The 15356-nt window shown below is 35.0% G+C and overlaps 1 protein-coding gene across 1 annotated transcript in view; it reads left to right on the top strand.

Annotated features, from left to right (window-relative positions):
- The window catches only part of CHIC2 (cysteine rich hydrophobic domain 2), a 28213-nt gene extending 13360 nt beyond the window's left edge, over positions 1-14853 (top strand). Inside the window, exons 4-6 of the mRNA XM_068403907.1 lie at positions 7649-7705; positions 7872-7931; positions 11074-14853. Of these exons, the coding sequence (XP_068260008.1) occupies positions 7649-7705; positions 7872-7931; positions 11074-11124 (168 nt within the window). The 3' untranslated portion in view covers positions 11125-14853. The remainder of the gene's footprint in view (positions 1-7648; positions 7706-7871; positions 7932-11073) is intronic.
- The last annotated feature ends 503 nt before the right edge of the window (positions 14854-15356 follow it).

Below are 15356 nucleotides of genomic sequence, written 5' to 3'. Positions count from 1 at the left end.
ATAGGTCAAATGCAAATCCTTCAGTATTTCAAAAATATGTATTCTGAAGTTAAATTTGTAATTTCACGTATTCTTAATAATAGGTTTTATATTAATCTTAAATGCCGCATATATCTTTGGTTTCTATAGTGAATATTCTAAATGCTATTTAAAATTTAATTGCATTTGTAATTAGAATGATATCTCTGAACATTCTAATATTAATCAAACTAATACATGCAGGATTAACATTTCCATGTTATGGTGCCTTTTATATTGTGATGGCTAGGAGGTATGGAGGGAGCCATAGATCACGCAGTGGTTTGGTTTTAGTATTGCTTTTTGTATTGCTCTTCATGTCCAATTTGACATGTTTCTGGAAAAACAAATGTGAGCTAGTTGAAATTCACATAGAGCTATTTTGAAAGAGCGTGCTAAAAATGGTGTAGCTAGTAGTCAGATTTGGAAATCAGGTTAGGAAGGGTCATTTATAGGATTCTGTCTTTAGCAACTTGTGGATGAGTGAGCATACGCAAACACTGAGGAAAGAATTAGAATGCAAAATTATCTGAAATTCATATTATAAAATTAAAACAGAAAGCACTTCGCTGAACAATAACTTTCTAGATGATGTTACTGTAAAGCAAACAAAATGAATGGGCTGCTGGCAAGTGTGAGGTAGTGACACTTCTGTGCCTCTTCTCTTGCTTTTTCTCAAAGTAGTCTTGCTCTGGGATGTGTTCACTTTTTCACTTTATTAAACAATATAGGGTAAAACATTTTCTAAGTGGAGCACTCTCAGTAACTTGAAGCACTATGTATAAATAAAGTAACTTGTTATTTAACAAAAAAAAAAGTAGTTCAAGAAACATGACTGCTGACAAAACAGTTGGATGAGGGGGGCAGTTCTACAAAAGAGAAGACTGAAGGAGTTGATAAATCTACTGTACCAAATATATATGTAAAGTGGAAAGTGAGTGTTTACTTTTAATTTTGTTCCCCATAAGATTTATTTTTGCTGAATTTTGGAATAAATTGCTGAATTTGGAACAATAATGATGGTGGTGATGGAAAATATTTTTTAAAGTAGCCAGATTTATTTTTTCTAAATTGTTTAACTAGCTATAGGATCAACCTACTTGGGATTCTGTAATTTTCTGGTTCAGTCCTAGATGGGCAAGGCACTGTAGAGGCTGTAGTCCCTTTCAGAGGGATCATTCTCTTCAGCATGCACACTGGTGAACCGCTGGATTTTACAGGGCCTACTCCAGTTAAAGTTCTTCTGCCTTTCAGTCTTTCTGGCCATGTAGCTTCTCTTCCGTTCTTGGCCCCTGCCCTTAAACACTCCTAACAGCAGGAGTCAAAGGCTTCCTGCATACTAATAAATTAAACCTGGAGTGTTCCTAGGAATTGGCGCTTTATAGTTTGTACTCTTAGAGAGGTCCCTGGCAGGCTCTGGGTCTGTATTGTGTAACAGTTCCTGGGCATTAATCAGAATGCTTCGGGCACTATGAGTGGTTTGGAGGTTATGAAAACTTACTGATAACAGATGTAAGCTGTTCCCTGCCAGCTGGCATCAAGTGAATGGAGATGTTTCTGGGCACAGTTTCATTTCCTAATAGAGACGTAACCTGAGATTCTTAAGTTTCTCCACCTGCACAGGTCTTGAACAATGTTTTACGGCATACTACTGGATATTTTGGAAATGAATGACGCAGACCCAAATTAACATCTCTGTAACCTTAAAAGAGAAGATGGAGGTGGAATTTTCATCCACGTTCAGTTTATAATTTCCCACAGTGGGTGACACCAAATGAGTTATTTGGAGGAGACTCAATCCTGTTTTCATCCCTGTTACGGTCAATTCCATCTTACGTGTTCATTTTCTGTGGCCCTTTCTGTGAGAATATACTTCAGTGGTAGGTGGATGCTTTAGATTGTCATGGCCAGATTTGAATAATTTGTTGGGAGGGAATGGAGCTTCATGTTTTTTGTTTCCTTATAATGACAGAGAATCAGAGCTAGAATTTAATCCTAGAATCAGAGTTAAAAAGTCTTTATTTACAAATTCAAGTAACAACATTAGTTATAATCCTGATGCTTCATGGATCAGCTCAACATCTGTCTGCCTGTGAAATGTGTTTTTTCACATCTCAATTAGGCCTGCTCAAGGAAAGTGTGTTAATTTTGCCAAGGTCAAGACCATTTCTTCTACAGGGCTTCTCCATAGTATGAAGTTTCCACAGTGGTTGGCTCTAGTCGCTGTCATCTCATTACAGAAAGTAGCTAGCTATGCTTATTTGGTGACGTAGCTCTTGTAGGACAACTGAAATATTCAGTGGCCTTAGCATCTTGAGTCTTCTGGATTGTCTGTGTTTAAGAGGAAATTTATAAAAGACTTTTGTAATCAACTTTTAGGAAATTTCCTTGATAATTTCCCTCTACCATGTGTTTCTACGGCAGACCAAAATGACTTTGGAAAATACTTGTCCAGTAGCTATCAGTTAATACGTTGGTGATAACACTACAAGATGTTTGCCATTGTACTCCTGGATAATGTACACGGGCTGTATTTTTAGGTACACCTTCTCCATTGTTCACAGTATAGGAGTTTGAGAATCGAGGTAACCAGAGTCTCTGAGGAATTGTCTTTGGCTTAGATATTAAAAACTGTTATATGCAGTAATGTTAAATAATGCTGCTCTTCTCTTTATATCAGCGAACAATTTGGTGGAAGAGACCTTTCCAGAAAGTAGCTGATGTGATTTGATTCATTAAGCTTTAAATTCATTTCTCTGTGATGTACCAACCCAGGGTTGAGACCTGTATAAATTAGGTCAGTTTATGGATCATGTGAGGATATGGGACAATGTTCTCAGGGCTGTCTTTTAGATTGGGAACTTTCCTGAGGTCAGTTTGAGGTTGTCAGGTTTTCTGCTCCAGAATTCTGCTGATTATATTTCTCTTTACCTGATCAGGAGCTTTGATCTGTGCTTTGGTCTGGGCTTACTTTCTGCCCAGAGACATCTGTAAGGTAAGACAAGATGCAGCAACAGTAATCCTGGTGGACAAAGCAGTTATTTCAAGATTGTACAAAAAGCACCAGAATGCTACATTTATTTCCAGATATTCTTCAGTCCATGTAGTATGGGTTTCACTCACTGTCTTGCATGGATGCTGCAGTGGCTTTGGGGATGAGCACCCTTACAATAGTCTCTAGGAAGAAATGTCCTAGCTACTAATAGGAAAGATGATGCAAGATACACCTGTGTGGTTGAACAGACACCTTTTCAAGCTATTGTGTGTGCTGAAGCAAGTATTCCAGGATATCAGGATCTGAGCTCAACTCAGGTTTCACCATTGTCATCTTTGCCCTTCACAAATAGAGAATTCCTCAGTAAGATGTGAATCTTACCAGGTTACAGTTTCTAAAGGGTTTATTTGTGATACAGTGTTCAAGGTGGGGACTTTCTCAGCACAGATAAAGATATATGTAATTCAGTTATGCATGTTCCGAGTACGGCTTTGGCATTTTCATGGCACCAATATGGGTCTCAAAATTGACTTGGGGGATTTCTGGCATGTTGAAAGTGAGCATACAGTTGTGTGACTCAGTTATCTTCTAACTTTATATTTAATTGTTTGTGCTGATAACTAAATTACTTGGGTATAAATTTTGTAGTCAGGTATATCTTTGTTTGGAGAACGAACAGAAATTCCTGCTTCCATAATTTCTCTATTTGAGTGAGCAGAGATGGTGTAATTCAGATCTCTGATGGGATCCTTCACCTTTCTTCCGTGGGGTGTAATATAAATTCTGGTCATATAAGAATCAGCAAAAATCTACTTAAACCAGTCTCCTTGTATTTTGAAATTAAGCATAAAGTGTATTTTTTCAGGACCATATTCAAAATTATTAATACTTGATTGTGATAAAGTTTTATATGAAGTAATTTGAAAATCTCCATCTACTATTTATTGGGCTAATGTTGCACTACATTTACATATGTTTTGGAGTTTTCAGATGAGAAGTCAAAGATCACATGCATGTAGTGGGAGATTCTTCTGTTGTTCCCAGACAACTGTGAATAAGATCGGTAGTGGAGGATCGTGTTGTTACTGTCCATGTTGTTTCCCCGCCGCAATAAAGACAAAGGGAGGTACTCAAATTAGCACCATTTTGGGAGTCATGTAAGATCCTTTTGTTTAATATTGTACCAGTCATTCGCTGATTTACAGCAGGAGTTGAGGGGGCTTTGGCCCATTCACTCATATGGTTTGGTGTAGCATGCATGTTCCAGGTCATGCACTGCAAGAGGGGGCCCTGTGGCTGCGCAGCCTCCCAGGCCACATCATAGCTGCATCTGGACTTGTAAGCTGACTTCAGTAGATGCTGCAAAGACATAACCGAAAGATCTTGCAGTTGGTAATACAGGTAACACACTATTTGTGTTCCATACTGCCTTGTTTCTGCATGAAAAGTTCACAGTCTTCCTATTTTTTTTTAATTCTGTGTTCAAGGACAAAACTTTATTTTACTTAATTGGGATCAATAAGCATTGGTGAAAGTATTCTGCGTTGGGCTTTTTTGGTAGTCTGATTTTTCAAAAGACACTGTCAAACATGAATATCTTTAAAGAATCAGTTATTGTACAGGCATGTTTCATTAAACATTGCATCTAGATAGTTGATTGAAGAGGTCTATTTCATAAAATTCTGTGGATAACATTAAAGACTATCTGCTTTCTTCACAGAGTATGTTACAAAGCATACTTTCGTATCATTGGTATGCTAAAAAGTACTTGAATTGCAGTTTTAGCTTTGCTTAAATATTGGATTGGGTTTTTTAAGAAAAAAAATTTTAAAAGCTGGATCGTATTAAATCTTTCTAATAAGCAAGTCTCTCTTCCACTTAATTTGTGCTTTTGTTGTGGCTAACAAATAATTTGCTGTATGGGTTTTTCTGTACACCATTGATAGAATATATAAGCTTGTCATCCTAGTGTGCTGGAAATGCTACACTCAAATCAAATGTTCCTTTCTGGTTTTGTATATCCTCACCTGCTCCTCACTGTAAATCATTGAGATGTCAAGAGCAGTGATTAATTAAGCTGCACGTGCAAGTGCTTTTTTTCACCTGTCAAGTAGGAAGAGAACTTACTACAGTGAATTGTGTGATGCTGTTTAATTAATTTCTTTTTATTCCAGGCTCTGAGATTTGCAGAAATATTGTACAGTCTAATTTTCATTAACATTTCTGTATTGATAATATGGCGTGATTTGGGAGCTATGAGTGTCCCAAATTATAGTACAGGAAGTATTGTATTTAAGGCTCTGGAAACATAAATAATGGTGGTCTTGAGGCTGCATGTGTTTTTATCTCATGCTAGTCAAGTGACTTTAAACTGGCTTCTTATTTAAATAAACCAATCAATAGTACATAACGACCTATGAGTTTCTTATTTATGTGTATATATTGTAATATATATGTAATTTTATTGGAATTTGAAAAACTTGGATGTTTTTCAGAGTCTTTGGGGCAAACAATTAAATTAAATTGTATAGTGATCTTAATCTATTATTAAAAGGTCCTGGAAAGGAAGATTACAAGGTGGATTCAGGTTTTGAATCCGTTTTGCCATTGGTTTAGCAGCGGGTGGGCAGGCAGATGCCTGCTCAGAGTAGAACCTATTGCCATTTTTCACCATTGATAGAGTAGCCTTTCAGAGTCAATGAGCTCTGTCAATGTGAGCTTGTCAAGGCTACAACTTCATAGACCTGAGAGGCGGTTTGAGAGGTCAGCCCTTTTCAGGTTTGCTGTGATGCAAATGAACTTTAATGCTTAAACAACTATTGGAATTTTTATGTCTGCTCCTTGTTCTTTTTTCTTCACAAAGTCATTGACGAGACATTCAGTGCTTTTTAAATTGGAAGTTGCATTGTGCTAAAGACCTAGTACAGATTTACGGAGGGCTGAAAGCAGTTAGATCATGTTCTTTTCATGGTGCGATTAGAATCAAATCGATTTCCCTACAGCCTTCAGCATTCAGATGGCAATTTTAACAAAGCTTGGGGGCTAGACAAGGGACAAAACGACTGAACTGAATGTTAATTACACTCTGCAGCCTTATTTTCTTTTGATTTGGAGCTGACTGGCAACTAAATTAACAAAAGTGTGACCATAACTGCTGCCCTATTTTCATTTAAAAGGAGAGCAGACTCTAAAAGGCTATCTTTACAAAGAAACAAGTGAGGTCTACTGATTATTGTTAAAGGGCACTGTCTTTAAAAACATAATAATAACAATAACCCCAAAAATACTCAGTTCCTAGTTGATGTGATAAATTAGTCACTGGCACATCTACCTTCTTGTAATTCCTTCACTTGTGCTTTTTAAAATAAAATGTAATAAAAATTCAGTGTAATGATTACTCCTACATAGCAATGATCTAATTTTTAATCACGTGACCACGGTACATGCTTAGATGTGTTTCCTCAAAACTGCTTCGGTATTAAATTAGAGAGAAAATAATGTTTGAAAACAGAGATGCTAATATTTGGTGGGAAATGAATAATTTGTTCTTTAATTCTTTTTACGCAGACATTCTTGTTTCTCATGACAGCATTTAGTTTGATTTGTTAAGGTTCATTTACACTACTTGTATTTTTGTAGTAATAACAGCAAGATGCTTTCTCATCCCTTCCCCTCACCCCTCTCTGCCTTGTAAGGAAGCTGCAGCTGCACTAAGTTGTATTTGATCCTTGTCATTGCTCCGTCCTTTTGCACCTGCAGCTCTGTTGGTCTCATCTTAACACCTGGCACCATGAATTATCCTCTTTTTATTCATAGTCAGGAGCAAATCCCATTTAGAGCTAAGCAGTATATACTCTGGCAGTCAAATGACCATAAATGTCAGAATGTATTTCTCAAATGTAAATATAACTGAGTAATTATATTCAAAATGCTGTGAAACTTTACAGCACAGAATGTCCTTTAATACTAGCATGCATAATCTTAAAAAGCTGTGCAGAACAGCTTTCATGATTCTCTTATCTGAAGTGTCAAGTGTGGACAACATAGGCAGTAAAACTTTGCTTTAGAACCCTAAATATTGGGTTTACTCTTTATACAAATCACAGATTTAGTAATATTCATTTGTGCAATTTACTGTAATTCTCAGCATTTGTTTTTCAGTCTCTAAAATCTGGATATAAAAGGAACAAAAATTTCTCTTTCGTTTACAGTATTGAGTATTTGTACTTGACCTACAGCATTGCAAAATAGTTCACAACATTTATCGGTTTAGATGCTGACCTTCTTAGAAGCAGTGCATTTAGACCACTGATACTGGGAGAGCAGTGTTCCTGCTTTTATACTTCGATCACTTCAAAATTTCTGTGGTTTTAAAGTTGTAACTGCTGTAAGAACCAGAAAGCATATATATGAACAGTTTTTGTTCCAAAATGGTTAAGATAGTTATTTGGGTGTCATAAAAAGTTGTTTCTGTTCTAGTTACTATTGAATACCAGAGGAGTTTTGATAGTACTATAGACCACCCTGTACTCAGTCACTGTCCCGTACCTCTATCCTTTTCACACAAAAGCAGCTGCAAAACAAAGTTTTTCTAAAACCAGTCAAGAGTAAAATTCTTTCTCATTTGTCTTCCAGACACGAAGATCGATTGAGAAGTTATTAGAATGGGAAAACAATAGGTTATACCACAAGGTGAGTGCCGCAGGGAGCAGCTTCGTACTGTTGGAGTTTGAATTGCACAGTATGGAAACAGATGCTTTTGTTGAACAAAAAATATGAAAGGTGGATAAATGGGCTAGTCTCTGTGCTGCAATAAAATACAGCTCATTTTTCTTCTTTTTCTTTCCTCCTTGTCTAGCTGTGCTTGCATTGGAGACTAAGCAAAAGGAAATGTGAAACGAATAACATGATGGAATATGTAAGTTAAAGGGCTGTTTTGTGAGTTTCTCTATTAAATGATCATTTATTTTGCTTCTGATCTTATTCTTTTCATGATTATTAATCAGTAAAGGTGTCAGGAGCTTAATCGCCTGAGTGCAAGGATTTTCTACGGTTCACAGATGCATGGTTTCATGTGCAGGACTGATTTATAAAGTTATGAATGACTTGAAAACAAGGCTTCACTGTGTTCTGAAAAATAATAAATTAATTGCCAAGATAAAATAGCTTGAACATGTGCTGATGGAGTGTGAAATTTTAGATGCTATATAAAGAATAACCACAACTTTGGTTACGCAGCAAGTCAGATATGGCTGTTTTATACAATGCTAATCAAGTCTAAAAGTATGGAAGAAGACCTTTCAACTAAGCTGTTGGAGCTTAAGGAATCTTTAGCCTTTTTAGATTTTAACTGCCCCTTACCTCAACTGTCTTGAAAGTATCTTTATCTCCCATTGGTGTCACTAAAATATTTTTAAGTCAGTCTCTGGAGTTTTAACTTACTTCAGTCTTTGGCTGAGACTCCATAAGCCCTTCTTGGAAATATACAGTGGGAAGTTATATGCGGTTTAAAATGAATGGTGTCCAATGTGGGATTTCAGTTTGTTTAGCTTGCAACCTTCGTGCTCTTTTTTGGTGCTGTCTTTATTTCCATTTTCGAAGTATCTTGGAGGTACATAGAACAGGATGAAATTAAGCTGCTAAAATGTAAGAAACATTAGAATTTGCATAATTTCTTTTAATGCTCTAGGAAGTAGGCAATAGGAAGGGTTAACTTTTTAAAAATAAAGATTAGCCTTTGAGAAATATCTACTGTATTAGTTCTAACTTATCTGTGATCTTTCATTACATGGTACTTTGTTCTGTGAAACAATAAAGCTATCATGCATATACAAATTTTAAAAGTGATTAAGTAGTTGGAAGTTATATTAAAAGAATCTCTTTCTTTTAGTCTTCCCCTTCTTCCTGTCTCTACGTTAGATCTTATTTCTAGCCTGAAACGTAAGATGTTTCTGTTCTAGTTACTATTTTACAGTTTTTTACAGAATGGCTCTATTCAGTTCACTGACTAAGTAGACTTTTTGTAACATCTATTCTACAAAATTTTTTGATTTAGATGTGTGAGATGTGACTGAAAATGGAGTGAAGCAAAGTGCAGAAAGTAGATTTGAGCTTTACCTAAATGAAGCATTTTTTATTTAACTGAAAATTTAGTTTTTCTATAGGAAAACATTGGCATGTCGAATGTTTTGCAGATTCAATTGTAAAAAAACACATACAATGCTAGTTTGTACATACTATGGCCCAGCAACGTTTACAGATGAACAGTCGTTCTATTAAATACAATTTAAAATCAGTTAACCTGTTTACATTGATAATATATAATCATGGGCATATAGTTTTACAGGATAAAGATCGAAGATTCTATTTTCCATTTGTGAAATGAAATCTATTATCTCTGTATATATTTAAAGAGAAAATTATTACAAAACTTCTTTGTACCAGTTTCTCATTTTCAGTGAACTTTCTAGTCTCTTAAAAACTGCCCTTAATGTTGTGTTCATGATTTAATTTTAAATAACAAACTCTTATCCTCAATTTTTTTCAAAACAGGTGATTTAAATTAGACTCTTGTACCCAAAACTTGGTGCTTTGCCAACTTGAGCTTCTAAACCCACGGCTGCAGATGCTAAATTAAATAAATAAATTAATTAAAGACAGGCAAGATAGTCTTACAGCTTTGGCATAAACACACTGTTTCAGCTTTACTTCTGGCTCCAGTTTTGAAACCTTGCCTGATATCAGAAGCTTTGGTATCTCTGAAGCATCCAGTGGTTGACTCATGTCAGTGATCAATGGATTTTGGGCAGTTTGCGTCACTTCTGAAAATAAGTCACTTCTGAAAATAAGTCACTTCTGAAAATAAGTCACTTCTGAAAATAAGTCACTTCTGAAAATAAGTCACTTCTGAAAATAAGTCACTTCTGAAAATAAGTCACTTCTGAAAATAAGTCACTTCTGAAAATAAGTCACTTCTGAAAATAAGTCACTTCTGAAAATAAGTCACTTCTGAAAATAAGTCACTTCTGAAAATAAGTCACTTCTGAAAAATCTCTAAAAATAAACTTACATACCTGATTTTGATATTATTTCAAAAGTGTTTGCCTTAGAAATAAAATCAGAGACTTCTTTTCTGATGTTTGTATGCTATCAGAGATAGAAGTGTTTACTATCTAAGCAGCCAAGTGGTGTTCTCCTTTACAATCAAAACCATTTAGAAATTCTTTTTTAACTTCTTAGAAAGGCAAGCTCCCCTTACAAGTAACGAAAATCCTTAGTTATGTTACCAGATGCATTTATTTGTTTATGAATACAATTTTGTGCTGTATTATGACTGTCTCTCTGAAGAAAGAAAATACGCAAGTGAACGTTTTCTTTAAGCTTTCTATCTAAAGTAGGATAAATACTTGGATTGTGTTCTGGACTGTACCCTACCATACGTGCATAGCTTAGAAACACGTAGTTTATATTTGAATTGGGACCATAAGAACAATCATGCAAAAGCATTAGTCAAATTTCTTGTTAACTACTTGCAGATTTGTTAGATGTGGGAACTTTGCAAAGGTTAATACACCTTTCTATACAAGTTTTGAACTATGAACACGATTTAGAATCCTATATTAAGTGGAAACAATTTTAAAGTAAAGGGAATTACATGTGTAATTGAAAATTAAGTTTGCATACATTGTGCCTTCTGGGGTTTTAAAAATTAATACATTTATTTGTTTTATAATTTTTTCCTAATAAAGTAAATGAGTTATGTTAAAGAATAATTATGTAGTAGCTTATTTCAGTTTGTTTAGGAGTGTTAGGTATTGGTAGGCAAACTTTTCCAATTGAATTTGATTCTTTAAGAGTTTTAGTTTTCTACCCCAAAACAATTATATCAAACATGACTTCTAATGGTCTCCTACCTAAGAAAAGCACTGTGATCTTTGATTGTCCACAACTTGATGTACTTAAAAAAAAAAACAAACCTAAAAAGCATGTGAATTATTGTGATAGATAAAAGAATTGCTGCCATATTCCATCTAATATATATTTGTTTTCTTTTTATACAGGTCATCCTTATAGAATTTTTACCAAAGACACCGATTTTTCGACCAGATTAGCATTTGATTTATTTATAGAGACTTATTCAAGTATGTTGTCTTTCCAATGGTGCCTTGCTTGGTGCTCTCCTGGTGGTGACATAGCATTGGTTCTACAGAATCTTGTGGTGTTTTCATTTTTTTTGTTTGTTTTGTTTTGTTGTTTGTTTTTTTTTTTTAAATAAGAGCATGTTCTAAGTGCATTTGGTCAAACTCTGCAAAGTCATTTCACGCAAATGTTAACTACTACTTAAGTTATTGTTACTTTTACTACTTCTGTTTATTAATGTATCTTGATTTTCAAAGACTCTTTTATATGTGTGCGCGCGTGTGTGTACATATATATATTACTATAAATACACAGCTGAAAATGGTATACAAGTGAGCAGGTTATTTTTTTATCCCAAAATGACACAACTGGTTGACTGTACATTGTGTAAGTCCTTTTAATCATTCATTTACATGCTGAAGTACCTTCTAAGATCTTCCTATACTTTTGTCAGTGACTAGTCAATTGTAAATATTTTTATTTCTTTTTGGGATATTGGCTAGCCTCTTCCAACAAAAGAAGGAGATGAAGTTCTTTCTGAAACTGTGCTTTTTGGAAACCAAATGTCAATGCATTAGTATAAATCTGTGTTTTTCATAAAGAAGTCCTGTCAGCTGGTTCTGAAAAAGTTCTAATTTAAAGGTTAAAAAAAAAAAAAAGGCAGCAAAATAGAATTATTTTACTTGGACTAGAAGAATCACTGAGAGAATTGCATGCATATGGCTAGTAGAACTCAAGATCACAAAAATATATTAGTATTGCAGTTTATAATGTAGCTGTTTTAATTCAGGTCAATGCCATGTATCAGCTTTATTCCTACTGTTTACCAGGTCCTGTATACAGAGGTGCAGAAGGACTTGTTTTACTAAAACTTACTGTCCAAGAGGACCTTTCAGGGTTGCTTTTTTTGTTGTTGTTTTAAAGCCACATAAGCAGAAAAAAAGGTATTGAACAAATCTTGAACAGTACAGTTCCAGATGCAAATGCAGATGCTGTGTATTAAAAATAAGCAAAGCAGGGTACACTGGGCAACAGTGTAAGTTTAAATGTGTTAGATAATTATTTATTGCATCCTTGCTTCTGCTCATTTTGGTTTACAAAGCTTATTTTCTGCACAAGACTTTTTTTTAACTGGATATATGATGTATGCTTGGGTCAGGCCAGTTGTATTTTGTTTCTTCTACTTAAATCTTAGGTGTATATATCTTCACACATAGTTTTTTTATTTGCAACTCAATCATATTTTTAAATTTGCTGTAGGTGTCTAAAATTACTGTACATGAACATTAGTGTAAGTTAAGAATATGTTCCTTGTACAGTTGTGGTAGCAAGCAATAATGTGAATATATGAAAAAAACAGATATACTCTGCTTAATATTTGTATGAATGAAAAGTTGATACCACTACAAGAATAATCTTCTCTTTTTAATCTTTTAAATACAAGTTTTATTTCAAGGTAATATATTACAGGTACCTTGATGCTGTGAACTATTTTTCTATGTCTTCAGAATATTTATTCTCTGTAAAATATTCTCTAGTGAGTATTATATTCCTAAATTGTTGATAGTGGGAGTGGTCTAGAAAGTTTTAAGTTTTCTTAAATCTAAGCCTTCTGTATCTGTTCCCAAAACTCATCCTTTGCTCAGCTTTTGTCTGTGGATTCCTGCTGTTTACTTTGAAAATAGCTCAGCTATGCTTTTCATACAAGCCTACAAGTGTGTTTCTTTGACTTGATGGAATATGATTTTTAATTAACTAATACCAGTTTTGTGCTGCCTCAGTCTTCTGGGTCCCACAATGGTTTCTCTCCAAAGTAACTGATTATAATTCTTTAAAAATCAATTTCAGCCTCTTCTTTAGTACAAATCTGTGACGGCAGCCCTCCTCCGCTCACCCAGAATTATTAGTTATAGTCTTGAACCAGTTTCAGCCTGAGAGCGGGGCCAGAAGCCTAACAGTGATGGCAGCTGAGATTGTGGAGGTGCAGAGGAGAAGTTGGAATTGAACAGAAATGATAACTGGTGATAAATACTAATGGCTAGAAATATATGTTGATTTCTCCAAGTGTCAGTTTTCAATAAAATGAATATTGAATCATACAAGGCCTAGATTTTATTATCAAAATTCTCAGTTGACTCTGTAGATAGGTTAGTGTTATGGATGCAGTTTTTCACTGGTAGTTCGTTATTGTGGAGGGATAGGTTGGATGTGGCTTGTGATACGTTCATAGCAGCGCCGCGTTCAGTGTGAGCTATGCGCATTAGTTTACTACCCGAACTTTCTGTACTACGTTGTGACACCACAGCTACCTTACCAGCAGCACCCAAACCTATCTACAGTAAGGCTAATTTGAGCGCAATGTGTGCTGAAACCAGAGAAGTGAATAGGGTGTGGCTTACAAGCTTATAAAGAGTATCTCATTAGTAAAGCTTCCAAATAAGCAGTAGTGCTGGTTGAGATCTTGTCCACTTTTAGGTTGCATCTACAGTCATCTCCTTGGTTAGCAGGCATTCCTGTATTTTAACTATGACTTTCTCTCTAAGAATTCTTGTATAAGGGTCCAAAGTAGGGGTCTGAGCAAACAAAAAGTCAAATCCCTTAGTAAGGAAGCCAGACTAATTGCCTTTTAAAGCTTTTCTGATATTTTATTAAAATATTATCTCCGACTTAAAATACAACCAGGAGACTTGAGAAACTGCGTTTGTATAAAGATGGGTTTTGCTTAGAAGTGTTACTCTCCTGATGAGGTAGCACACTCACCTAGTAAGAATGTTATAAAACATTTTCGTACAATCCCTTTTAATTTGTTAATTACAATGATAGAAATTGAACGTGGCAGGAACTTTAATCAACTGTTAAATGCCTGCAGCAGTCATCAGGATTTTCCTTTTATGTTGTTTCTAAAACACTAGATCTCTTTATTTTGTGTGCTAGTGAGAAGACATACGTTATCTTTTTTTTGTCCAGTTGGTGAAGGATGAAGTTGCAACAGTTTGGGAAGCTATAGTAGGACTTCAGGACATAGCCTACTCTTTGCCAAAATAAATATTACATTGCACTAATTTGTTCAGCCTCTTGCAACTCCGCAATTCTTACAAATAATATCTGTTCCAATTCCCTTGAATACTAAGAGTTAGGTACCCACTTGATACTCATCATTTAACAAATGATGCTAATTATGTCTGTTTCACCTTCAGCCTGAAAAACTAATGGTAAATGCATCAATGACTCCCTGTGAAGGCTAGTTAGTATTTTTAGGTATAGTGGCCTTTAACTGGCCAATAAAGATTTCTTTCTTACTGTAATATAATCAAAATAAATTATTTTTAATCTTTTAGTGATAGGTAGAAATAAGTCTTGAGGGAGAAAGGCTTGCTGTCTGACCCTACATGAAGAATTCTGTAGAGCTCCTCTGTTGCTAAATAGCTATTATTTGAAGTTTATATCGGGATTGGCAAACTTCACCAGAAATTAAAATGTTTATGGAGATAGGTTACATGAAGTCAGTAAAATTTCTGTAATAGCTCAATAAGAGTCATTTTAATAAACTAGATGTGTAAATCCAAAAATGGCCATGGCAAATCTAAAATTTCCCATGATATTCAAACCCAAGTAGAGTAGATTGTAAAAAGTTTTTACAGTATTTAGATGTAAATTATAATCTCTAAATCAATTTGTTAAATGATACTTTTGTTGTAAATCTCAAGACCATGGTGTTTAAATGTAATACTTTATCTCTGAGATATGCTTAAATTAAAATTCAGTTTTCTCTTTTTACTAAAAGTCATTATTTAGCCCTGAAGGTTGTAGGGGAGAGCTTTAAAATGCAATCTGTAACTGCTCAGAAGCCGGAAGGCAAAGAAAAAGAACTTGTCTTTATTCCCTTCCCTCCATCCCCCCACCCCAAAGTCTTAATTTTACATCAGTCCGCTTGTTTTGGGAGCCCTAGCTTACGGTTTTTGAGCAGCGGGCAATAATGCAAATTGTCCACCAAAAACCCTCATTTGAATTCTGAACAATTTAAAGAGATCACTTTAATTGAAGAAGCAAAAGACTTGTTAAGCAAAGAAAATCCCTGGCTCTTTTAAGTTCTCCTAGCACTGCTGTTGAGTAATTAAAAGAAGGATCATGGTGACCCTACATTAGGTCAAAATCCAGATGATTTTATGTGAAGGAAATGCTCAATTAGAGAGGTCTCAGAGCC

This window comes from Nyctibius grandis, chromosome 6 (genome assembly GCF_013368605.1).
Source record: "Nyctibius grandis isolate bNycGra1 chromosome 6, bNycGra1.pri, whole genome shotgun sequence".
Classification (NCBI taxonomy): Eukaryota; Metazoa; Chordata; class Aves; order Nyctibiiformes; family Nyctibiidae; genus Nyctibius; species Nyctibius grandis.
Note: the sequence above shows the minus strand (reverse complement) of the source record. Positions and strands in the feature narration are given on the sequence as shown.